General features: G+C 42.0%; 1 protein-coding gene across 4 annotated transcripts in view; it reads left to right on the top strand.

The window, feature by feature from the left end:
• The window catches only part of PTPN4 (protein tyrosine phosphatase non-receptor type 4), a 229810-nt gene that overhangs the window by 50571 nt on the left and 152667 nt on the right, over positions 1-26572 (top strand). For all 4 annotated transcript variants that reach the window (XM_048868477.2, XM_048868476.2, XM_048868482.2 and 1 more), the window contains one exon: positions 4742-4896. In XM_048868477.2, the coding sequence (XP_048724434.2) occupies positions 4759-4896 (138 nt within the window). In that variant the 5' untranslated portion in view covers positions 4742-4758. The remainder of the gene's footprint in view (positions 1-4741; positions 4897-26572) is intronic.

A 26572-nucleotide genomic window follows, 5' to 3' on the forward strand; every position in this document is an offset into this window, starting at 1 on the left:
TGGAATGAAGAGCCCCATGTTCCAAGGAAGGGTTGCAGAGATGACATCTGCATCCAGGAGTGTGCCTCAAAGATTCTGAACTAGCAACAGTGATCTAGCTCTGCTCAGTCCCAGTTGGTTCAGGAGCACATAGGATCCAGCAGTTGGGTCATAGAATCATAGAATATCAGGGTTGGAAAGGACCTCAGGAGGTCATCTAGTCCAACCCCCTGCTCAAAGCAGGACCAATCCCCAGTTTTTGCCCCAGATCCGTAAATGGGCCCCTCAAGGATTGAACTCACAATGCTGGGTTTAGCAGGCCAATGCTCAAATCACCGCTGTCTATCCTGAGGTGGGGACTGGGCCAAGTTGTGCCAATATTATCCTAAATTTCTGATATGTTGGTGTTCAGCAAATGGTTTAAACCTCCTTGAGAAAGTAATAACACCTAACATAGTCTTAAAGCATACTGTGGAAGTTGAAAAGTTCTTCTGTAACCACCATCAACGTCACAGCTAGTTATCTGAAAGATTTGGTATTGCAGTTTTCCAATGACACTCGGTGTAACTCATAAAAAGTCTGACTTCAGTGGGGCTTTCGATCTGGCCCTATATTTATTTCATCTAACCTTTTGGTAAGCATATTATTTGCATTAAATATAAGGAGGACTTTGATCATGCATGTTAGAGAGATTACAGAGAGTTTTGAATACAGATCCTAAATTTCTTCAAGCGCTTAACCATATATTTATTCCACTGTAGGTGTGCCTGTGCTAGAGATTGCAGATATTTTGCTAGCTGTGTCCATCTGGGCCACGCATGCACACTGACTGCTTATGGCGTAGAGGGTGATGCTGGACTAAATGCTACTCCAGTTCCTTGGCCTGAGATGAAGCACTTCTGGGCCTCGCTCCTTTAGCTTACCTTATAGCATTTTGTAGATACTTTTTTTTAGTCTATTTTGTAGTATAGGTAGTGTAAAATTGTCTGTTGGCATTTAAATTATAGTTATATTGCATAGTTTGAGGGAGTTATAACTCTCTTCTCCACTTTGTTTTCTAGTAAAGGAGGTGTCTGTTTTTTGTAATGCCCCAAATCCCCTGGATTTATATTTTGAGAGTCTTGTGAAGGAGCCTTTCCCTTCAAAAGTGATCACACTCATTGCCTTTTTTGTTTAGGGAAGTCATACATCTCTGTTAAATGCAGTGCGGAAGTTGTTCTGCGGAAGAACAGAAAGAATCCAGGGAAGTCAGGCTACAGGTGTATTTGTTAGACTGCTCCATATGGGCAGCCTTGGACCCAGGCCCATCTGGACATCCCTCACCCCCCTGTACAGCAGACTTCAGGATTGAAGAGTTCTCTATCCATTAGTTCCAGGGACAGTTCCTTGAAGGAGACCTGTAGGAAGTCTCAGTGGGAGTTACAAGAAGGTAGTGAGAAACACCTCTCCAAAGAGATGAGGAGCACACATCCCCATGAAATCTTACGGGAGGTTGGTGGGGGGAAGAGGTCAAAATCTCCTCTTTGCTTCTAGAGATACCCTGTGGCCCTTTGGTTCTGGGGAAGCATTTGGAACTGAGCAAGCTTCATTAGCATTGGTACTGATTAGCAATATGGTACTGAAGGAGCTGCAGTTCTCTAATGAACCTGAGTCCCCTTTACTGTCAGGAAGTATACCTTTATGTATGAAGGTACTGTGCTCAATAAGCATACTTGGGCACACTACCTTCATACATCATCAAACTGAGAGACTGACTCAGGCAACAGTTCACCCAGCCTCAGGATCCTCCAGTGCAAACTCATCAAACTTCTTTCAGAGGAGGAAGAACATCCCACAGAGGAGGACATGCTGGCACCACTAGTCATCTCCTTTTGTTTGGATGAGACAGTAATCCCTTCAACACCGTCATGCCCCACTGATTATAGGAGCTTTCAGGAGCTCATGAAAAGGGTAGCTGATACACTCTAAATTCCTCTGGAGGAATTTCAGAAGGCTCCTCACAAACTTTTAGTCATTTTACACGAGACTCTGTCAGGGTGAGTTGTTCTTCCCATTAATGAGGTCCTTTCGAGCCTGTGAAAACAGTCTGGCCCAAATTCTAAGACAAAGGACAGGGAATATTATGTGCCATCCAAATGGATGTAATACTCCCAGCTGGGGCCTGGCTCTGTCGTGGAGGTGGCTGCAAATGAATGGACTAAGCATTCCAAGGTAGTCCCATGAGAAAGGAAAATGAAACATTAGGCTTTCTGGCTGAAAAAAATATTCTTTTGCAAGACAGCAGTTTAAAATAACCATTGTGCTCAGTGCCAACATCTGTAGTGATGCATCATTGTGGCTTCAATTGCTTGGAATCCCAAGAGAGGTCCAAGCCACAGTGGTGGTTTTTCCATTTGAAGGACAAAATCATTTCAGTCGGAAAACTAATCTTAAGGATTGCGTGCAGCTCTTTGGTCCCTCGGCACATACGGTCCTGCAACAAAGAGAAAGTAGTGTAAACCTCAGCCTTTCCCTAGACAATAGACTATGCTACCTGGTTTCTACTGTTAGAGGCCTACTGAACCCCTCAAGAAGCAGCCAGGGTTTCAGAAGAGGTGGTCTACTGCTCCTGCTTTTTCTTCACAGCCAGCCACAACTAGTAAACGTTCCTTTTGAGATGCTGGTCAAGAGCTGCAAATCAGCCTTTCTTCTGGATCTGCCTTCTTTTTTCTTCCCTCCCATTTGGAAACCACGTTGCCCTATTTCAGGGGTCATGGAACAACATAATGGACAAATGGGTCTTAGAGATCGTAACATCTGATTATGCAGTTCAGTTCCATACTACACCTGTTTCCTCCTCCCCACACATCAACTTATACCAACAGCTTCTCTGTCCCTTTTCAGGGACTCCTTTTTATGAGAGGCTTCTCATCTCTTAAGTAATAGAAGAGGGGCTTCCACTTTAAAGAGGGAAAGGTTTCTATTCAGGTATTTCCTTTCACCCAGGAGGAAGAGGGAGATTGGTTTTGACAGCTCTTATAGAGGCCCCATTTAAAGCATGGGTTTCATGTTCTTTCTTTCACTTGTCTATCAAGACCCTTCTTCATTGTGACCACATCAGCTGGAAGGGTGGGAGAGAGAAGGGCTCTCACAGCGAACTTTCTCTTACACAGTCTTCTACATCGACAAGGTATCCCTCAGACCTCACCCAAAGTTTATACCTAGGGTTGGTCTGAGTTGCATTAGGGTATTCATTTGTCAATTTTTTTTCCTAAACCATATTCTAATCATGATGAAGCTAGATTACATAACCTGGATAGTCAACGTGTCCTTAACTTTTATCTTCAAAGACTGAAGCTCTTTTGGTCTTCTCCGAGGCTCTTCATTTCCTTCCTCATTTAGAAGATGAGGAGTACTCCTATTTCCACCCAAAGGTTATCAAAGAGGGTGTTGGGCTACATTAAGCTATGTTATGATTGACAAAGGTAGTTTTACCAACTAATAATAGGGTTAATTCAACCAGGACCTGGGTGATCTTGGTAGTTTTCCTCAGGAATGTCCCCATTAATGATATCTGTAAAGCTTCCACATGGGGTTCCATAATACCTTCTCCAAACATTAAGTTGGTAGCAACTTCTGCAGCTGATGCCTCTTTTGGTAGGGCAGTCTTTCAGTCTGTGGTAGATATTTAGATCGCTGCTTGGAAGTCACCTAGACTGAAATATACTTATGGACAAACACTTGAAGAAGAAAGAAGGGAAGGTTACTTACCTGTAGAGCAGAGGTCCCCAAAGTGTGGGGTGCGCCCCCCTAGGAAGGCACAGAGGAAAGGGAGCACCACCCAGCCCGCCCCCAGCTGTGGCCTTGGTGCATGGCCCCTGCTCCCAGCCCCGCGCCTGACCCCGTCCCCAGCCTCAGTGCAGCTCTGCACTTGGCCGGGGTCCCAGCTGTGGCTCCGATCCCGGCCCTGTCCCAAGACTTGGCCCCTGGCCCTGGCTCCCATCCCAGCCCGAGGACGAGGCTGGGGACTGGAGTGGAGCTGCATCTGCCCACGGGGCCTCAGCCCCTCGCTGTGGCTCCGGCCCCAGACCCACGCCCAGCTGTGGCCCCAGCCTTGGCCCCCTTAAGCCTGCCTGCGTCTCCTCCTTCCCCCTACCGGAATCGCGGCGCTGCTCCTGGCCCTGGCTCTGGTGGAGGAAGCAGGGGGGCATAACCCTCAAAAGTTTGGGGATCACTGCTGTAAAGTAACTGGAGTTCTTTGAGATGTCATTCAAATGTGTATTCCATGACTTGCCCACTTTTCCCTCTGCTTCAGAGTCCATCTGTAATATTATGGAAACCATGATAGAGAAGGAACTTGAGTGGTGATTGATCCTGCTCCGCTCTTTATACCTTCGATAACAGGCACAAGGGTGACCATGTATAGACCAGATAAACAATGTGAGCAAAAAATCTGTAATCTTGGCACTTGGGGCACATTTGCACCTAGACTGGAATACTCATATGGATAAAACATCTCAGAGAACTCCAATTGCTGCACAGGTACTTAACTTCCATTTCAGATTTGAAAAAAGGCTGCAGCAATATTATACTTCGTTTTTGGATACCAGGGTTTTATTACTAATGTTCATTTTATAAAGAAATAGGAAATGTGTTTGATAAGTCTGTTTTTCAACAGAATGTCTTCCTTATGAAGTTGGCTTTCTGCTAAGTCGTGCGCTTTTGCTTTCTTAAAGTTATATCTGTTACAGGATTTCTTCTTTCTTTTTTGTTTTTTCTAAAGACCTTGTGTGGATAGTAATGACCTCACGTTTCCGATTGCCTGCTGGCAGAACCTACAATGTACGAGCGTCTGAGCTGGCACGAGACAGACAACATACAGAGGTGGTCTGCAATATTCTTCTCCTGGATAACACTGTACAAGCTTTCAGAGTTAATGTAAGTAGAGTTATATGTATTATTTAATTTAGTAACAGTTTCACTGTGTGCCTGCCTTAATTTGTATATACCAAGTACTTGCTTTTCTTCACTGAACTGTGTCATAAGTTAGACCTCCAAACAAGACATGAAAAGTGTTAAATCAAAAAAAACACAAAACCTTAATAAAGCTAGATACTGTATTTGAACAAACATGCTTGCACATGTGTATAATTAGCCATCTTGTGTACCTCATCAGTTTTGGCATCATCTACAGATGATGATGGTACAAACACTTGTGTCTGAGAATTGAGTGTTAAGAGCACAATCTTCTGCTACTTGATCCAGTTTCTCTTTAGGGCCCCTATACTGCATGATGAAGTCAATGGTAGTTTTGACATTGAGTTGAATGGAAGCAGGAACAGGCTCTAATTCGGAGGTGGGCAAACTAAGGCCCTCAGGCCATATCTGGCCCGTGGGACTGTCCTATCCAGCCCCTGAGCTCCTGGCCCGGGAAGCTAGGCCCTGGCCCCTCCCCTGCTGTCCCTCCTGCCCCGCAGGCAGCACTCCGGGTGGCAGCTGCCTGCTCATGTAGGGCAGCGTATCTGGCTCCGGCTGGGCAGTGCGGCGGCCAGACATGCCGCTCTGAGCGGCATGGTAAGGGAGTCGGGGGGGGGGGGGGTGGGATAAGGGGCAGGGGTTTCTGGGGGACAGTCAGGGGACGGGGCGGTTGGATGGGGTGGAGATTCAGGTCGGGTGGTTGGGGAGCAGGGGGTGGTTGGATAGGGCAGAGGTTCGGTGGCGGGCAGTCAGGGGACGGAGAGCGGGGGGAGTTGATAGGGGGTGGGGTCCTGGAGGATGGTTAGAGGCGGGGGTCCTGGAAGGGGGCAGTTGGGGACAAGGAGCGGGGGGGGGGTTGGATGGGTTGGGGGTTTTGAGGGGGCCAGGCAGGGGGCGGGAAGTGGGAGGGGGTGGATAGGGGGCAAGGGCCAGGCTGTTGGTTTGGGGAGGCACAGCCTTCCCTACCCGGCCCTCTGTATAGTTTCGTACTCCGATGTGGTCCTCAGGCCAAAAAGTTTGCCCACCCTTGCTCTAATTGTTTGTCAAGTGTTTGCATTTTAAACACGTAATGTAAATTTGTAATGCTATCTACTCTCTTGACTGTATTTTAATATGTTTAGATAAGTTCATGTAATCGTATTTACTATTGAATTTATAGATGTTTCTGAATATCACCATATCTCTTTCTCCTCTGCTTTTCTCAATTATATTCTGTTTAGTTCCCAGTATTGTTGTCTTTTCTTAAAAAGACATACATAGTACATACCTTAAAGAAGAGTAGGAGAGAAGAACCAGAAAACCAATTGCCAATTAGTTGATGAATGATACCTGCAAAATAATTACAAATATACTACTGGAGTCAGTGTGTAAATATTTGGAAGACAGTTCTCTGTTAAAAACTGGGTTGGATTGAGAAAATCTAATGACGTACCAAGCTGCAATTACTTATAGAATAGATAAAATGAAAGCATGCGTTCTTGTATGCATACATATATTTATTTATGGTATTTGGACATTCAAAAAACATTTGGCAAAGACCCTTACAAAAGGCTGTTCAAGAACAAGGAAGTTGTTGTGGAATGAAAGCTAAAGTACTGTCATGGGTTAGAAACTTGCTAAAAGAGAAAAAAATATTCTCAACATGGCAAAAGGTTAACAGTGCGATGTCTCATTCTTATAAGGACAGATGTTCAATTTATATTTCAGTGATCTGAAAAAGAAAAGTGAACAATATGGTGGCAATATTTGCAGGCGGCATGATTATTATGATTAATCAAGACTAGAAAAGACTGAAGATTTCAGGGGGTTAGGTAAACGAGCAGTATGATGGCTGATTGGGAGCAGGACTTCAAGTTGGGGATAAAGGTGAAGTGGAGTTGAGAAGGAGCTTCACTCTGGGGAATCACAGATGTGTTCGAATATTTTTTCTGTTGGAGTGACATTTTTAGGAAGTTGTAAGCAGAGAAATTTTAATTTTAAAAATATGAACAGCTGTTCAACTTAGCAGTTGGGAAGTTATTTGGGATATAAGAGAGAGAATCATGTAACTGAGTGTGCTTATTTCATTTAAAGTACAGAATAAAAACTGAATTTTTATCTCTTCTTTCAGAAACCAAGTAGCAATAAATCATCTCCAGTCCTTTCGCAGGCTCTTTTATGCATAGAGATTTTTAAAAGATTAAGATAAATATGTTTGTATTGCAGTTTAACATGATTGGGACGGCATTTCTGAACAAGATGAATCTAATTATAAACTTCTGAAAGAAAAATAAATCACGATCGCCTCTGCTGTTAACCATAGCAAAAAGGGTTGTAAAACTTCAGTGTAATGTAGAAACAAATAAGAGCTGCCAAGATTAGAAGACAGAGGAAATATGCTCCCCAGGACAAACTGATTTTTCACATAACATGATGTTATTTCCCTCTTTGAATAATTGGAAATAATTATTAGTAATCACTATGGTTCCAATTTTGTCATGGTAAAATTAAGTAAAATTCATGGAACAGTTATGGGGAAAAAAGGACAAAATCAGGGTATGGTCATGGTGGGGCTGACAGCCGGAGCCGGAGCCGAAGAAGTCACAAAGATATGTTAAAGTGATGGAATCGGTGACCTCCATGACCAAATCGTATCTTTAGTAATTACTATTAGGGTCAGAGTCCATGCATAGTGCTGGCAAGTTTCTTTATGCAACTTTGCCAATAAACCAAAATCCTGATTTCTGGCTCTCTTTGTCCCTTCAATTTGGGTCATCTAGTAACCACAAAATGTCAGGGCTTGTCTACACGATGCCAGCAAAACACAATAAAGGGGTGTGATTTGTAAAATGCACTAACGTGCATCACTCTGATTGCCCCATATAGACCTGCTGGCGCACACTACACCTAATTTGCATTGATGAAGTCCGATTTCAATCAGGATTACGTAAACCTGAATAATATACCTTTTAGAGTTCTCCAGCAGGGTCTACACAGGGATGTTAGAGTGCAGCATGTTAGTGCACTTTACAAATCACACCCGTCTTGTGCGCTTCACAGTGACCTGTAGGGAAGCCCTCAGTCATGCAGAATTGTTCAGCTTTGTGAGTAAGATCAGTGCTAGCCAGTGGTTAAGAAGAGACCATCAAACTTGTCATTTTAGACATTCCTGGTTTGAACCTAAATCACTTACAGTGAAAGGGTAATGCACTTAACCCGCACATTATTGTATAGTGTTATTCTGTCCCGGCCTTCGCTTTGGGCAATTGTTTTTTTAAAATGGTGAGGTTTGGGATTTCCTATAATCCATGAGGGGCATATTAATTTTTTTTTAATTGAATGGGATTTTTGCACCGCTCCTGGCCCCTTCACATCCCACAACTGCCTGCTGTCATGAGGGAACCCAAGGAAGTTCCCCTACAATTTATAGCAGGAAGGAAGGTGCAGGCCACCCCTGAGAGAAGATCATCAATGGCTGGCTGTGGGTCGGGGTGTCAGATAATACCTTGCCCCAAACGACTGGATTGGCCCAAAAATTTCTGGATGAAGCTTTTCCTTCTTGAGCGAAGGACAAACAGAACTTCTTCCCACCCCGGAAACCAATGATGTTTCCATCATACAGAGTTTTCTGGACGAAGGACATACCAGCAGAGTGAAAATTGGGATTCTGGACAGTCTCTGCTCACTTCAGCATTGACACTATTATCACATTATGCCATAATCTCAGTTATTTGAGTCCACTTTTCCTCTTAAGCCCTCAACATGACACCTGAACTGTGTGGAACGTTTCCACTGGATGCTCCAAATCACCAAGGGTAGGACATTTTTTCCTATAGAATACACTCTCACCAGTTGTGTCCAAGCCCAAGCCTGGCCCGTTGTTGGAGTACGATGTGAGAAACTTCTAGCCAAATTTTCTGACTGCAGATTCTGGAACCTCCTTGTGTTTGTTTAGGTTTCCTTGTTCCTGTTCTTCAAAGTTAGATAGCTAGGTGCGTCTGGCAGTCACTGAGTTTTTTTCCTATTTTTAGGGAAAGCAGAAAGTACTGTAAAGCTTATCTAGATCCTTTGGCAGAGGAGAGCTTATAAATTCATGCAGTATTATTTCACCCACCCTTTGCTGAAGAAAATGTATCTGAATTGGTTATAATAGAGAATATCAGACTAGTGTGCTCTGTAACTTCCATCATCTGAAATCTGGTAATTCACTTTATATTCCAAATGTGATTTTAGTAATTTCCTTCATAATGTGAAATACTTATTTCTTCTTTGTAGTAAGATCCATGGATACTTTATCCTGTTCCCAGCTTGGCAGAACTACACCTGTCAACCACTGGCAGCAGGGGAATACCCCTAAAGTTCCTTTTTTTTTTTTCCTGCCTCCACAGTGACATACAGGCTCAAACAATACTTCCTGCTGCAGAACTTTCTGAGGAAAATTCCAACTGTTTAGACTAACAGTTTGGTTCAATAATTTTGTCTCATTCCCAGGTCTCCATTTTATATGTGAGCAGATTGTGCGCTTCCCCATCTGAAGAGTTTGTAGGGGCTAGAGCTCCTGCAGGCTTTCAGAAGAATGCTAGTCTGAGAAAAACTAGAGGCAAAAGGAAGGGTCTCTGTGTCCTACTTCAGCCCCTTACCTGATGTGAGGTTGGGGAACTCAGCTGGCTTTGTGGGCGAAGTGCAAGATCTCTTACTGCCAAGTCTGGGCGGGATCACCTCAGTTGTTGTCCTCCCTTGGGCTTGAAAGTAGCCCAGCAGGATTGGAGAGACCAGTTGTGCTGGACAAGTGGTTGCAGCGGTCTTGCTCCCTGGAAGGTAAAAAGGCAGGATTGAGGAAAAAACTGGCCCTGGCGCAAACAGCTCTGCCCCTTCCTCCATCTCCGTGGGGGAAGTGAAGCCAGAAGGACAGTGCGACAGATGGATAATCATGCTTACATCCCTATAGTCCACACCAGCAACTCCGTCTCTCACTGCAGAGTTCAGTGACTTCTTCCTTCTCCGCTTCCCCAAGGGTCATGGTTGTAAGAAATGGATACAGCACAGACTGTGCCGATGCAAACGTTTCTTCTCCATGCCTTAGTGCCCAGGCGAAGATGGTGGGTACAAACGCTGTACCTTGTTTTGAGCGCCCACAATTAAGGTTCATCTTGCTTTCCACTCTGGAGGCATGCTGCTGTGAAAATCCCATCACAACAGATCTGTAGACTTTTAGCATGAAGAAGAAAATTTCTGTGCCAACCTACAATTTCTTTTTTTTTAAGTAATAAGATTTGCAGATCTGGTTCACCTTGGAGACAAATGGGTCATCCAGAATAGAGATGAGTATTGACATCCATAGATTTGGATTTGTTGGTGTTACATGGAATTTACTATGCTCTGCAGTGGAAGAAATTGTTATACTTTTTTCTCAAATTGTATTACACAGCTTATAATTTAGAAAATTGGATTTTAATTATTCTCACTGTCGAAATTATCTCTAATGGAGGGAACTTCAGGAGGCGGGATATGCCCTGCCTGCCAGTAACTGATCAGTCTGGTTCTGCTTCTAAGCTCTAAGCAGGCTGAAGTGAAGTACCCATTGTAATAGCACCGTGGACCTTATTAATTGAAGAAAGGAAACTTTCAGGTAGTACAGATTGATTTTCATATTGTGCTACTCTGTACACCATATTTCCTGTTGATTATGTTAGGTCTTCAGCCTCATTATTGTTCACATTACTGTGTGATACTGAATTCCATGAACCACTTAACTGGCTCCAAGCCTAATCAATTCAAAACATTTTGATGTGGTTTTGTTGTTTATTACCTTCTATGATCAGTGACTTTTCAGATTAATTTTTTTAGCCATACAGTATTCAAAGGATTTTCAAAAACTTATAACATGAAAGCTTCACTATATTAACATAATGAATAATACAATTGATAACATGCTCAGTTGTAAGCAAACATGTCTGAAGATAGGATAGTCAGTCTGAGTTATATAGGTAATAAATAAAATTTCACATAAGATAAGTGAGAATCATTAGGAATGCAAGCAAAAGTTAGTGTGGCACAAACCTGACTTGTAATTTTCATTGAGTGCTGAATTGCATCCTTTCTAGCTACTGAAGTCTGCTTATAGAAGGCTGGTATGTAGCAATGGTCTCTCCAAGGTGCAGGATATGTGAAACAAACCCTTATTGTGAATGCTAGCATAGGCTGTTTAAATCTGCTGCTGGCATTATGTGGAAATGCTACTTGCAGGTTTTCATTGGATATGCGTAGTGTCTATTATGAAGTCGCTGGTTGTGACACCATAGTTAAGGCTGACACCACTTGGTACTTATAGCAGGGATTTTACCTCACAGCATATTGTCCCCAAATTTACAGCACTTACTTTCTGAGGACAGATTTAATTTTCTGGGAATTTACAAGTAAATCTGTTAGTTACTTAAAACATTAAAATTAAATTGGATCATTTAAAAAATTTAGAATCTTATCTGTTCTGTCTTTTCTTTGTCCCATCTGATCTTAGCAACAGAATAATACAAAGAATTCAAACTTTCCATGTGGTTTAAAATTAATTAAAATATTGTGTATTGTCTGTATTTGAAGAAATCGGGTTGTAATTACATTTTTAGTGATTGTTGCATCTAATTGTTTTGATTGTATAGGCTACAGACAGGCTCATATCAATAGCTCTGGTAGGTCTTAAATGAGGCATGCCGTTGTTACATCAGAGGAAACTCAACCAGTCACTACTGTCTCTCTACAGCTAATTTACATGCAGTAATTTTATTGGTTGTAATGTCTCCGTGATATGAAGAGTTCTCATTGGTAGGTTACTTGGCCTGGCTGTTGCTACTCTTTAAAGATTCCATGGCTGCATGCTAGTTAGCGCATCACTGTTTCCAAACTCTTCCCATGGCATTGCTGCCTTACCTCTGCAGTGCACTGAGGCTACAGTGCTGGGGCAGTAGTGCCAGGGCAGGTGACACAGGAGTGCAGGCAGATCCTTTAAATCACTTTTTTGAGACTTAACTCTCCCTGACCCTCTTCCCATATTGCTGTTCTCAATAATATGGGACCTGAGGTTTCCCTGACCACCTTCACGTATCGCTGGTCTCAGTAATGCAGTGCTCTAAACCAATAAGTCAATTGCAAATTGAGGACCGGGTTCACCATTTTGCCATGATTGCTGTGCACTGCTTTGGTGTACGAGTGAATCTGTCTTTAAAAGTTCCAATGGAAAAATTGATGCTACATATCTCCAAATCATTTAATAATATCTCATGGTAGCATTCTCTTTGGTTGCCTGTTCAGGGTTTGCTTAGGACATTTTGAATAATTTTTGACTAACGAAGAGAATTCCCGGGGAGGGGGGAAATGTTAAAATGGAAATACGGTTGAGGCTAGGCATCAGGAATTCAGGGTGAAAAAAGTTACAGGGATATTGTAGTCATCCCCAAACTAATCATTATTATAAATCCTGCAAATACAGAGTTAAGTTTACACTTAAAAGAAATCCAAACATGTTAAGATAAGAAATTCAGAAGTAAGGCATCAAAACATCCTTAACTTTGCCATGTAGTGATGCTGCAAGGGAAAAAAATATAAAATAACTTTAAAATCAGTTTAATCTGGTCTGAGATCATAAATACTAAATGCCTTAATCATAATTGTATGGTGGATTGCATGATGATTCTACATGGGAAAATTTAGGTTGGGTGGATGTCTTAACTGTGTATTCCTTCTTTTAGCATGTTTGTTATTTTAAGTGTAACTTCAACTCTGAATTTCCTTGATGTATAATGCTTGGGCTGATATCCCTGTAATGTGTTTTAACCTTAAGTTTAAAATTACATCAGCTACTTATTTTCATTTAATGTATTTTTTGGTCAGGGAATATAAAACAACCACAGGAGCAACACAACAGAAGAAAGACATGTATTTCCCAGTGTGACAGGTTCCCTCCGGGGTACTATCTGGAACTGGGGTACAACTGAGCCCTCGACCCGCCAGCCTGGGCTCCCGCTCACACAGTACTGCTTTGACAAACTGCAAAGCCCTCCAGCCTGCACTTACACCAGCGTACATACAGGTAGGGGCACGCCCAGCTGCAGTTAAAAGCAGGCTCTCTGATCAGCCCTTGCATTGGAAGGCTGCTCCTGGCTCCTCAGGTGCACACCACCTCAGGAGTATAAACCCAAAATTATACCATTTTACACTGCACAGGGAACTGTATAGCATAAGCTCATAAAATTTGCCTCCCCCCTCAATGTGGAGAGGAATATGCAACAGCCTTTTGCCCCGTTATGATTCCCACGCACTGGTTTAGATAAAGCAAAAACAAGTTTATTAACCACAAAAGATAGATTTTAAGTGGTAGGAAACAGATCTAAGCAGATTACCTAGCAAATAAACAAAAAACACAAATTAAACTTAATATACTAAATAGGATATGAATAACAGATTCTCATCCTAAGAGATGATACAGGCAGGCTGCAGATTCTTAAGGGACAAGCTGCACTTGCCTTACAGCTTGGAGTCTTCAGGTGTTTCATTTACAGGCTAAAAATCCCTTTAGCCTGGGTCCAGTACGTCCTCCAGTTCTGTCTTTGTTCCTCCTGTGTTTCTAGGAGTCTTCTCGGGTGGGGAGTGAAGACCCCAGATGAAGTCACTCCTGTATTTATAGCTTTTGCATATGGCGGGAACCCTTCGTTCCCAAAGCTTGGTTCCCAGACCAGTTTGTGGGGAAAAATGCTGACATGCCAAGATGGAGTCTAGAGGCATGTGGTCTCGTCACATGTCCTTGCAGTCATATCAGCCATTATTCAGAGGCTGTCTGTAGTTCTCAGGAAGGCTCCCCAGGGTGGGAGATAAACTTTTCCTCAGGCCTATTGTTTTTTCCTAGTGGCCCATTGCCCTTTATAGGCCATTCCCCACCCGCTATCTCGACTGAAAACATCTTATCTAGTGGGTGTTAACCAGGTGAAACTACAGTTGAAATAAATACATAGTCAATATTCGTAACTTCAGAAACAAAAATGACACATGCATAGAAATACTATCATCATATTCAGCAAATCATAACCTTTTCAGTGACATCTCACATGGCCAGTCTTGCATAAAATGCATAATAATTATGACATAATCATATCATATAATATCACTGTGAAGAATATGGGGTGCAGTGTCACACCCAGGATGTGGGGATAGGATATATAAAATCATCAGTCACCTAATGAATGTGGTCATGATGGACAGCTGAGACTCCCTTATTGGAATAAACAGAGTGAAGGTGGTAGTCTGTACTGGATCACTTGCTGGTGTGGAGATGAGAAGTTGGTCAGGACTTGATGGTTCTGAAGTAAGGAAGCTGGGTTAATGGTAGTGTAAGTGCAAATATGTATTAAATAAACTTATAGACTTCTGATAATTTAGCAATGACATAAAAATACAGAATGCAGTTAGTCATACCTCTGAATGCATAGTATCTATTGTAGTCTTTCAGATACCATTTCTTCACGAAGAAAAGGAGTACTTGTGGCGCCTTAGAGACTAACAAATTTATTTGAGCATAAGCTTTCATGAGCTACAGCTCACTTCATTGGATGCATGCTGTGGAGAATACAGTGGGGAGATTTATATACACAGAGAACATGAAACAACAGCACTGCCCCTCTGCCATGTACATTGGCCAAACTGGACAGTCTCTACGTAAAAGAATAAAGGGACACAAATCAGACGTCAAGAATTATAACATTCAAAAACCAGTCGGAGAACACTTCAATCTCTTTGGTCACTTGATTACAGACCTAAAAGTGGCAATTCTTCAATAAAAAGACTTCAAAAACAGACTCCAACGAGAGACTGCTGAATTGAAATTAATTTGCAAACTGGATACAATTAACTTAGGCTTGAATAAAGACTGGGAGTGAATGTGTCATTACACAAAGTAAAACTATTTTCCCATGTTTATTTCCCCCCCCCCCCCCCCCACTGTTCCTCAGACGTTCTTGTCAACTGCTGGAAATGGTCCACCTTGATTATCACTGCAAAAGGTCATTCCCCCCCCCCCCCCCCCCCCGGCTCTCCTGCTGGTAATAGCTCACCTTACCTGATCACTCTCGTTACAGTGTGTATGGTAACACCCATTGTATCATATTCTCTGTGTATATAAATCTCCCCACTGTATTTTCCACTGTATTCATCCGATGAGGTGAGCTGTAGCTCATGAAAGCTTATGCTCAAATAAATGTTAGTCTCTAAGGTGCCACAAGTACTCCTTTTCTTTTGCAGTTACAGACTAACACGGCTGCTACTCTGAAACATTTCTTCAAGGAGAGCATAATATAGCTATCATAGAGATGCATGTGAAACAGAAAATATTCTAGGAATTGATAAATCCGTCACCATTTTCACTAGTGTTGCAAAACAGTGCAATAGAAGACATGTCAAGAGTCTAGTAACAAAGCTAAATAATTTTTTTCAAGCTACCAACTGGAAATGGTCCCATATTAAAATATGGATTGACGTTTGCAATGAAATACATAAATGAGGATGTATTGCATGGTATGTTGTGAGTTTGTTAATTATGGAATAATACTTATCCATTTTTATAACATTATAAATGAAATGTTGGAAGTGAGAATATGGAATCAGGCCTTTTGTGTCCTGCAGAGCTTAATGCATTTGTTTGCGCTCTGACAATAAATCTGTTACAGCAAAATTTCTGACAATGAAAGCAACAAGTCCTGGTGATTGCAGTAGAGCCAATGTACACCATATCTATGAAAATAAATGCAATTTATTGCTGTGGAGTTTGACTTTTAGTGATTGCTGCTTGTGGTAATCAGTTACATAGATCACAAGCTATTTGCTATAGACCTATCTTTTATATTTATTGGTGAGATATTCTGTAAGGATGAAATGGGAAATGATTGTTATCGCTTTCCCCTCAAAAATAAGATTTCACAGTTTTTTGAGCACCACTTGGCTGCAGGTATATTGAATGTCAAAAAGTTTGTGGGCGTGCCAACTAGATCTAATTATAACATTACCTACCTATCTTGGTTGTAATATGCCTAAAAGAACTTAGTCGGTCTTTATGTGGTGGTGATTGTGTTTGCATAATACATGCCTGATTTGGGCAGTTAACGCTTTTTGGATCTAAGTGTAGTGATCATTAGGCTGTAAGGATAAGTTATCAAGAGATGTATTGCACTGTTAATTATATAAAAAGAAAAGGAGTACTTGTGGCACCTTAGAGACTAACCAATTTATTTGAGCATGAGCTTTCGTGAGCTACAGCTGTGAGCTGTAGCTCACGAAAGCTCATGCTCAAATAAATTGGTTAGTCTCTAAGGTGCCACAAGTACTCTTTTTCTTTTTGCGAATACAGACTAACACGGCTGTTCCTCTGAAACCTGTTAATTATATAGTGTGAAAGTGTGAATACTGTGTTACCACAGGGGAGTTGTGGAAAACAAACTAAGAACTCCTCAGGGGACAGGCTCTAACTGTTCAAGAACGTACTTTACAAACCATAAAATACAGAACCAATGCAGAAATATACTGTGTGGCCACTATAGTTGTAGTGCTTCATGGACTTGTTGATCTTTAGAATTTATTTTACAAGATAAGTAGAGAGGGAGCTTTACGTAAAATATGTGGAAGGCAAATGCTACAGGATGGTGTGAAAGGAAAAAAGTTGAGAATGTGGGAATGAGTTCAAGGGAGTGGCTCAGGGCTTGTCTACACTACAGGTGTTACAGCTGCACAATTACGGGACTGGAGAGCTGTAGTGTAGATGCTTCCTACAGAGTGGAAATATTTTTTCCCATGGTTTTAAGTAATCCACCTCCCCAAGTGTCAGTAGCTAGGTTGACAGAAGCATTCCTCCATCAACCTAAATGCGTCTACAGAGAGGGTTAGGTCAGCATAGTTCTGGCGCTCCAGTGAGAATTTTTCACATCTGTGTGTGATGTAGCTATGTCGAGCTAAATTTTAAGTGTAGACCAGGCTTAAGACAAAAACTTGGGAGAGGAGTAGGATGAAAGAGATACCGATAGATGTGGGGGAGAATTTATTTAGCAGTAGAGAAGGTTCAGTGCAGTGTGGCACAAGAAGAGAAGCAACAAGTGCAGACATTCAAGGATATAATAAAACGCAATATTTTTCTCTAGTTCTGAATAATAAAATGCCCATCACTTAGAGTCATTCTGGAATAAATCTGGCATGTCATGTTTCTTGTGTGCTTATCAGAGGAAGCAATAACTCTTCTGTTTAATGTACAGCCTTCAGTCCACAAAAAGGGACGTATTACGGAAGTATATACAATAATATGAATAATCAAGGACAAGGCTTTTATTATGATAGCATTCAGGATCCCCAGTCAAGTATTAGGGCCCCATTCTGCTGCACTGACAATAATAAAGAAGACTGTTCCTCCCCAAAGAGCTCACAGTTTACATATCAAACAGGATGCAACAAGTGGATGAAACAAATAAACAATGGGGGCGTTGGGAGCATTAGTGGAGTAACCAACAATAACAGGAACAGAATTTACCAGGAAGGCAGAAGTAAAAATCATGATTTAACCACAATTATTGCCTAAAAGTACTTTACGCTTCTATAGTGCTTTTAGCTGACACCTCAGATCACTCTATAAAAAAACAAATAGACAAATTCATACTGGAAATGAGGTGTAAATTTTTAACAGTGAGAGAAATTAACCACTGGAAAAATTTACCAAGGCTCATGATGGATTCTCCATCACTGACTATTTTTAAATCAAGATTGGATATTTTTTCTAAAAGACACGTTGTAGAATTATTTTGGGGAAGTTCTGTGGCCTGTGTTATACAGGAGGTCACAAAGGGCCCTTCTGGCCTTGGAATCAATCTGTGAAAAACGTGAGATGATTGTATACTTATTGTAGAGATGAAGGTTAAAGTTATTTAGGGACCCATGCTATGTCAGTAGTTGAGCAAGGAGGCTTTTAAACTAATTTAATTCATATGTTTGTGCACTTTAAATGCTGCTGTTGCTCAGTATAATGGTAACCCATTTGTCAGCAGAGTCAGTGCAGAAGGAAGGCATGAGTTAGAGAAAGGGAAAATCAGGAACAAATTTGCAAAGAGAGAAGGAGGGGGAGAGAGGCAAAGAAATGTGTGAGGAATGGCAAATGAAATGTTGTGTTTATGGTACAGTTAGAGCATCAGTTAGGGGAGAATATAGATTTGATCATTCTTACCTTGTTCTTTGGGACAAGATTTTATGATATCTTTTGCATTTTTTGTATAGCACCTAGAACAGCAAGGCTCCAATCCTGGTGGTATCGTGTGCGGTTTTGAAATGAGAATATTAAATAACCCATCCAGTGGGTACACGTCTGCCCAGGAAGCAGTTGTCGTCAGAACTATTGAGTATTTTGATGTCATTCCACATACGTATTTTTTTAAATAGGTGTATGTATTTAAACATGTATGTGGGCTTATACACACACACGTTGCACAGTGTAACTGAATGCGTGATTTTATTTTAACTTATCTAGTTAAACTGGTACAAAAGGCTGTGTGAACACTTACTTCAGTTTATATTAAATCAGTTAAGAATCTGTGTAAGCTAAACCAATGTAAGCCACCCTTGTGCCAAAATAAGTGTCTACATTGGTTGCGCCTGTTTATATTGGTTTAAAAATGATTTAAATCAAACTGGTTCAACTTCCGCATTCACGCAAGTCCCTATATATGTTAGGTTCAGCAGTGTTACGCTTAAAGAAAAGCAAGCTCAGCCTTCAAACAGAAGAAGGGAATGTGTTTTTCCCTTGACCAGGGAAAGATGCCCTCACTCTACCTCTCCAGTATCTTTCAGATGGGGGAACACTTCAAAAAGCCTGATCTCACTTTGGCATGGGTAATAAAGGAGATATGTACAGAGGGGACATTTAACTCCTGGATGAAGGCAAAATCTAGAAGGAGGAGATAATCCAGAGAATGGATGCTTGTAATTTTCAAAAAACTGAGTTTGTTTTTTCTTCCGAATTACTAGAGTAATTCCTCTTAGTGAGAATATCTGTGGGAGGCATGCCAATACAATTCAGAAATCTGTGCAAAGCTGTTAAGTCATCATATTGTATTTAGAGTTGACATTCATTTCACTTGCACGTATCTGTAAACATCCTGTTCACAGGACTTCTCTATAAAGACAATGTTAACTCCACCCCAATATGCAGCTTATTTTGTGACTTTTCTGAGAAACCTAGTTATGCAAAATATACAACTGTTTTAAGAGGCACCTGGCTTGATTTACATATTCTTTAAGATGATTTTTTAGACTTTACCACTTGAAACCTCCAACTTACACTACTTTCAGTAATGCTCCACTGTATTAACATGTACATTTGTTGTTGGTAGTCCATCACTGACGATGATGATGATATTGTCGCAGTTCTCATCTATGGCCATGCATATGACCCCGAAGTCCGAACCCTGATGCACAGAGTTGGCCACACTGGGGGCATGGGAAGTCTGTATTTATGATATTTGATGATGCAGTTCTGTGGCCCCTTTCACATGCAGCCTGGAGACAATGAATTTGTTGATCCTGCTCAAACCTGTTACATGCTGATCTTATCAAAGACCACCAGTGAGTCCTATTCTGAGCCATTTGCTCAAGTTCTTTGGGATTGATGCCAGCCCACTGGACACTGCTCTTCAGATTATCTTTGAAGCGCTTATATGGACAACCCTTCTTTCTTTTCCCCTGACTCACTCAGCTCCCCATACAAGATCTGTTTTGGGAGATTGTGGTCTTCCATTCTGATGACATGTCTGGACCACCTAAGTTGTGCTCTCAGTAACATTTCCTAATTAGTGGTTGTGTTTGCTCTTTCAAGGACCTTTATAATGGACACTTTGTCCCAAATTCTCATTATTGAGTGGAGGGAGCACATGTGAAATTGCTCAAGCTGTTTAATGTGAAGTCTATAAAGAATCCATGTCTCAGATCCATACAGGAGAGATGTTAGAACCACTGCACTATAGATCTTCAATTTGGTGGAGAGACTAATGTTGTGTTGGTTTTTTTTCAGTCGGCCAAGGGACCTGGCTGGCTTTATTAATTCTGGAGGAAATTTCCTTCTCAAGGAAACCGTTATTTGAGATGGTACTGCCCAAATACTTGAACTGATCCTCATTTTTCAGCTGTGTGCCTTGGATGAAGATGGCTGGCACTGGGGCATTGGAATGAGGTCTTAGTTGGAACAAGAACTCTGTCTTTCCGAGACTGATGCTTCAGAAAATCTATCAATGACTTGAAGATCATCATATCTATGAGCCATCAAGGCACAGTCATTTACAAAAAGTTCCTCGACGAGAAGTCTCTCCAGTATATTGGTCTTAGTGTTGAGTTTTTGAAGATCAAAGAGGGAGCCATCAAGTGAGTAGTGGATGCAAGTCCATTGTGGCATGGGTGAGGACACAGGCAAAGAACAAGCTGAACAGCACTGGAGCAAGTATGTAGCCTTGCTTCACTCCATTTTGAGATTTCGACTACGTCAGAAAAGTCACCATTGGCGAGCACTTGCACTGTCATGCGGTCATGGAACAGATGGATGATTTGTATGAACTTTCATAGACAGCGCAGTTTATGCAGAATAGCCCATAGACCCTCTCTGTTGACCATATCAAAAGCTTTGGTCAAATTAATGAAAACTGCATACAGGTCCATGTTCTGCCTTAAAAATTTTTCCTGGACCTGCCTTACAACAAAGATCATGTCCATAGTACTACGACCTGATCTGAAACACACCTTGCTTCTGTCAGATTCTCCTCAGATATGTTTGCTATGAGTCTGTTCAATAGAATGCGAGCTAGTGTTTTCCCTGCTGTGCAGAGGAGAGCAATGCCTCTGTAGTTTCCACAGTCGGCTTTGCTGCCTTTGTTTTTGAACAGTGATACAATAATAGCATCTTTGAAGTCTTGTGGCATTTTGTCTTCAGCCCAAATGCTACTCAAGATGTCATGAAACGCCTTAATGGCCTTGGGGCCTGCTACTTTATACAGTTCTGCTGGAATACCATCCTTTCTGGAAGCTTTGCCAGAGTTCAGTTGTTCGATGACTTTCATAACTTCCTCAACTGATGGAGGGAGGTCGAGATCCTCTTTGATTGTTTTTTCAGGTAAATGATCAAGGACATGCCGATCAACTGTGGATGGTCTGTTACTATTGAAGTGTTCAGCCCATCTCTGTATGATTCTCTCCTTCTTTTTGATGAGGATTGTGCCATCTGCTGACTTCAAGGGGGCTGTGCCAGATTTAGATGGTCCATAGACTGCTTTGAGAGAGTCAAAGAACATCTTTGTGTTGTTTGTACCTGCATAATGCTGAACTTCTGCACCACTCTTCCTGCGTTCTCCTCAGTTCAGACTGGGCCTTGCTTATGCTCAGATAAATTTGTTAGTCTCTAAGGTACCACAAGTACTCCTTTTCTTTTTGCAGATACAGACTAACATGGCTGCTACTCTGAAACTTATCTTTCTTTGAGATGGAAGTGAGTTCATTCCACCATTCAACAAATGCTTTTTACTTGTCACTTAGGAGTTATTGAACCAGTCCTGATGTACCCTTTCCTTTGGCCCCAGCACTGATTTACCTGTGTCAATAATCACGTTTGAACTGGTCCCCTTTTTCTGTTGGGTTGCCAGTGATTGGTGGGCATGAGAAAAGCTTATCAAGTGACTACTGAAACGGCAGCTAATAGTTATGCTTGAGCTTTGCTATGTTGAAGGCTATTCTATTAAGTTGGGGGCGCTTGCACTGTGAAGGGACTATATGCAAGTTCAGCACTGCTCTTACCAATCTGTGGTCTGTCCGGCATTCTGCACCACGCATGGTTTTGGAAATTCTGACATTGCGGATGTCTCGTTGGCGGGTGATAACATAGTCCATCAGGACCATTGTTTGGACTGTGAGTGCATCCATGTCGTTTTATATTTATAATTTTGCCTAAAGATGGTGTTAGTAATGAGCAGACTATGTTCTGCATATTAACCCAAGAGGACCAGTCTGTTGCTGTTCATCTTTCTCATTCTGTGTCATCCTATCATCTCTCTCCAGGCACAGCTGTCTCTACCAATTCCAGCGTTAAAGTCTCCCAGCAGGATGAGCTTGTCATATGCAGGGTTTGACTTGATGATGGAGTCCAGGTCAGAGTAGAACTGCTTCTTGCTTTCTTCTGTGGTGGTCAGTACAGGTGCATAGGCACTGATGATAGTGACGTGCCGTAAAGGATTCAGGGGGGAATCGAAGTTCCATGAGCCGTCCACTCAGGCCAACAGGGAGGTCAGGGAGTTGTTTCCAAAGAGATGTTCTTATTGCAAATCCAACTCCTTGGATCCTGTCTTCATCCTCTGCTTTTCCTTTCCAAAAGAGTGTAATCGCCTCCTAGCTCACTGATGGAAGCTTCTCCGGCCAGTCTAGTCTCACTCAGTGCTGCAATATCAATATCATAGCGGGCAAGTTCTCTGAAAACAAGAGCTGTTATTCTCTCAGGCCTTTGTGCATCGCCTCCGACAATAAGGGTGAAGACATTCCATGCTCCTAGAATGAGTTTTTTCTTCTTTATTGTTTTTTGACCACTGTAGGATGATCTGCCAATTGTGGTAGTCTGGCCAGATGTTATGTGGCAGGCAATATTTTGGGCACCTTTTCTAGCCCCTTCCCTTAAAGGGGGTGAGCAGTGCTACCCTAAAAAGGGCTACTCAGTCGCCTAGGATGCTGCCAAACTTCTCCGCTGTCCCAACGGCCACTAGTCTCAAGGCCGCCTACGTGCAGGATTGTGGTTACCACTGCCAGTGGTCATCTCCACTTGTCGCTTTGCCACTCCCAGTCGCCACAGGACTTGGATTAATGATATGATGTTAATGGAATGAGAGTTGCGAGAAAACCTGTGCAGGAAATTTTTGAGTGAGAAAGCTGTTGCACAGGGGCAGTCCCACTCTTTCCGCTGCAGAAGCCAGATTCCAGCAGCATGAAGAACCATTATGGCTGGGGACTTCCTTAGCTGCAGTAGGTGACCAGGACATCTTCAGTGCCTTGTCATGCTCTCCACACCCCACAGCACGTTGCTGAACTGCTTTCCTGGCCATTTAATCACAAATTGATTTCCTCCACCCAGTCCACCAGAACAGTCTTTGCATGCTAGAGAAAGGCAGTTTCCCTGTCTCGCACCCATTGGCTACCCTCACCTGATTTTAGCCCGCTTGTTGAATTGGTTTACCGGGGTGTGGCTGCTGTCGTATGCAAACAGCTACTTGGAGCAACAGGTGAGAGCTGAGTGTAGGTGAAGACCAAAGCAGATGATTTATTCACTGAGGAACACGACATGTTCCTCCATCAGAGGTACTACCCCTCCCTAGTATCCCCCATACATCCCCTACAACATACATTTAGAATAAATGTACTAACAAGCAAAAAGCTTAATGGAAAATAAAATGTGAAATTATTTGCTGAAGGCTTCTGGGATTTTGTAGCGGTAACAGCCTCAGGCTACAGCATTGTATTTCTTTGACCCATGAAATTCTGTTGAGCTTTTGCTAAGGTAGAAACTATTAAAATTGCTATCTCCCTGGTGTTTCTCAGGAAAATTTTGGTGGGATGCCAAAAGAATAATTAATCTCAAGCATTCTAAGGAAGAGCTGATGCTGCCTCCACAGCAGAAGCAGCATGCTGTATTGAGACTGTGTGAGAAGTTCTGAAGCAGACATGGCAGGCTAGACTCCCACAGTGTACCCTTTTGAAACCAACACACTGTCCCAGTGGCCTGTCTCCATCCCAAGGTCATCACATGGGTCAGGAGCTTTCCCAGTTCCCAGGATAGAAGGGAGCGAGAGAGGTTGGGGGCAGACCAGGCAGGGCTCTTCTCCCAGGTATACCCTGCGGCACATCTGTTCTCTGGAATAACAGCCTTCTCCTGCTATCTGCTGATATAGTTACTCTTGTGGTTCAAGTGTTGAAGGTCTGTCAGCATTGCTGAGGGTTCAGAGTATAAAATAGAATAGAATATTGTACTATTCCCCATTTTCAAATATATTAAAATTCAATACAGATTGCATGCCTAGGGATGCAACTTGTTTCTGACAAACTCCCTTCTATCAGTGTTAGCTCAGTATGTTTATTATTTATTATTATTATTATTTTAATTCTACAGACCTCATATCTTGGGAATATCTAGCTATGAGTGGCTAGGGTCACATCAGAATCCTAAAAAATGAATGCTCCGTGTATAATGTAACCATTGAGTGTGATACTATTGAAAATTCCAGTTCAGACCTTTTACCGAAAGACCTTTAGCTTCATCTGGGGAGGCAAACTTCAAGATTACTATACAAAATATTTAAGACATGGTTAAATGGAGGTCTCATTCTGCCACATATTTATCTTTCTCTCTTACTAAGTTCAAGGCATTGTGTTCACAGTAATTGCTGCCCAAAAGTTCCCACTGCTTCATATTACAACTTTCCTGTGATTTATTATGTTAATTTACTGCCCCTAATACAGAAAAACCCTATTTTTTACTCCTACTGCTCTACCTTCAAGAGTGCATACAGAACTCCCTCTGTTCATCACTTAGCACCTAACATTGGAAAAACACAACACTTTGTACTAATAATTTGAACCTAACCAACAAGTTCTGAGCTTTTAATATTCATTGTATAGGTGATATGCTCACAAAATTAATTTTTGAGCTTTCTCTAAGTCAAAGAACAATATCAACTCTTAGGTTTACATTCTGTCTATTACCAAATCCATTTACAGAATATATCTTCGCTCAAACAGCAGAAGTAAACTTTGCACCTGTAGGAAGCTATCATTGGCTCTAAAAATATGAATTCTAATCTACAGTTGTCTTGAGAAATATGTGAAGAACATTAAAAATACTAAGATTAAGGCCTTACTTAATTTGTGATAGGAAATTGTGGATTCCACAATATTAGGCTTCCACTGCAGTTTTGACAGTGGGAGCCCCAGCGTGAGCACTGCTCTTAGCCCCAGGTTGCCAATAGAGGAGCCCCCACTCTCAGCCCTGAGCAGCGGCTCTGAGCCTCGGGCTGCTGAGAGCGTGAGTTGCCGCTCTCAGCCCTGAGCAGCCGGCGGGAGCCCCGTCTGTGCTCATCTCCAGCTAAGTGTGCTCAGCCCTGGGCTGCGGACAGTGGAAAAGCGTGGAAAAGTAATAATGGACCTTATTACTGCAAATAATAAGGTCCATTATTACTTTTCCATGATTTTCCATGGCTTGTCCGCAACTGAGCTACAATTTTTTGACAATCATCCCATGATTCAAGTAGGGCCTTAATTAAGATGTAATTTGAAAATTAGGTTAGGATTTGGTAAAATGTCACTGACATCTTCATTAGCTGTTGACTCCAAAGTACAATCTTAGTGTGTTGGATTTCAGTAAAAATCTGTGTACCTGAATTATTGATGCTACAAAGCCTTCTCAGGAAACAGTAACTTGGATGATTTTTTTCTTCTGGAAACTTTTACAAGATCTGATCTTCTCTGGTACATAAATATACTCTAGTATATTTGTAGCTACAGCGGTATTTACATTGCTATATTTATGCGTTTTCCGTCTGTCTAGTCCTTCCCTCCCTCTTTCTCTGTCCTATCAAATAGGAATAGTATACAGAGTCAGGAGAGTGTGGCTGTCATAAATATAAAGGGAAGGGTAAACCCCTTTGAAATCCCTCCTGGCCAGGGGAAAGCTCCTCTCACCTGTAAAGGGTTAAGAAGCTAAAGGTAACCTCGCTGGCACCTGACCAAAATGACCAATGAGGAGACAAGATACTTTCAAAAGCTGGGAGGAGGGAGAGAAACAAAGGGTCTGTGTCTGTCTGTATGCTGGGTCTTTGCCGGGGATAGACCAGGAATGGAATCTTAGAACTTTTAGTAAGTAATCTAGCTAGGTACATGTTAGATTATGATTTCTTTAAATGGCTGAGAAAAGAATTGTGCTGAATAGAATAACTATTTCTGTCTGTGTATCTTTTTTGTAACTTAAGGTTTTGCCTAGAGGGGTTCTCTATGTTTTTGAATCTAATTACCCTGTAAGATATCTACCATCCTGATTTTAGAGGGGGGATTTCTTTATTTCTATTTACTTCTATTTTTTATTAAAAGTCTTCTTGTAAAAAACTGAATGCTTTTTCATTGTTCTCAGATCCAAGGGTTCGGGTCTGTGGTCACCTATGCAAATTGGTGAGGCTTTTTATCCAACATTTCCCAGGAAAGGGGGGGGGGTGCAAGTGTTGGGAGGATTGTTCATTGTTCTTAAGATCCAAGGGTCTGGGTCTGTAGTCACCTAGGCAAATTGGTGAGGCTTTTTACCAAACCTTGTCCAGGAAGTGGGGTGCAAGGTTTTGGGAAGTATTTTGGGGGGAAGGACGCGTCCAAACAGCTCTTCCCCAGTAACCGGTATTAGTTTGGTGGTGGTAGCGGCCAGTCCAAGGACAACGGGTGGAATATTTTGTACTTTGGGGAAGTTTTGACCTAAGCTGGTAAAGATAAGCTTAGGAGGTTTTTCATGCAGGTCCCCACATCTGTACCCTAGAGTTCAGAGTGGGGGAGGAACCTTGACAGTGGCATAATTACCATGTATGTACACTGT

This window comes from Caretta caretta, chromosome 11 (genome assembly GCF_965140235.1).
Source record: "Caretta caretta isolate rCarCar2 chromosome 11, rCarCar1.hap1, whole genome shotgun sequence".
NCBI lineage: Eukaryota > Metazoa > Chordata > Testudines > Cheloniidae > Caretta > Caretta caretta.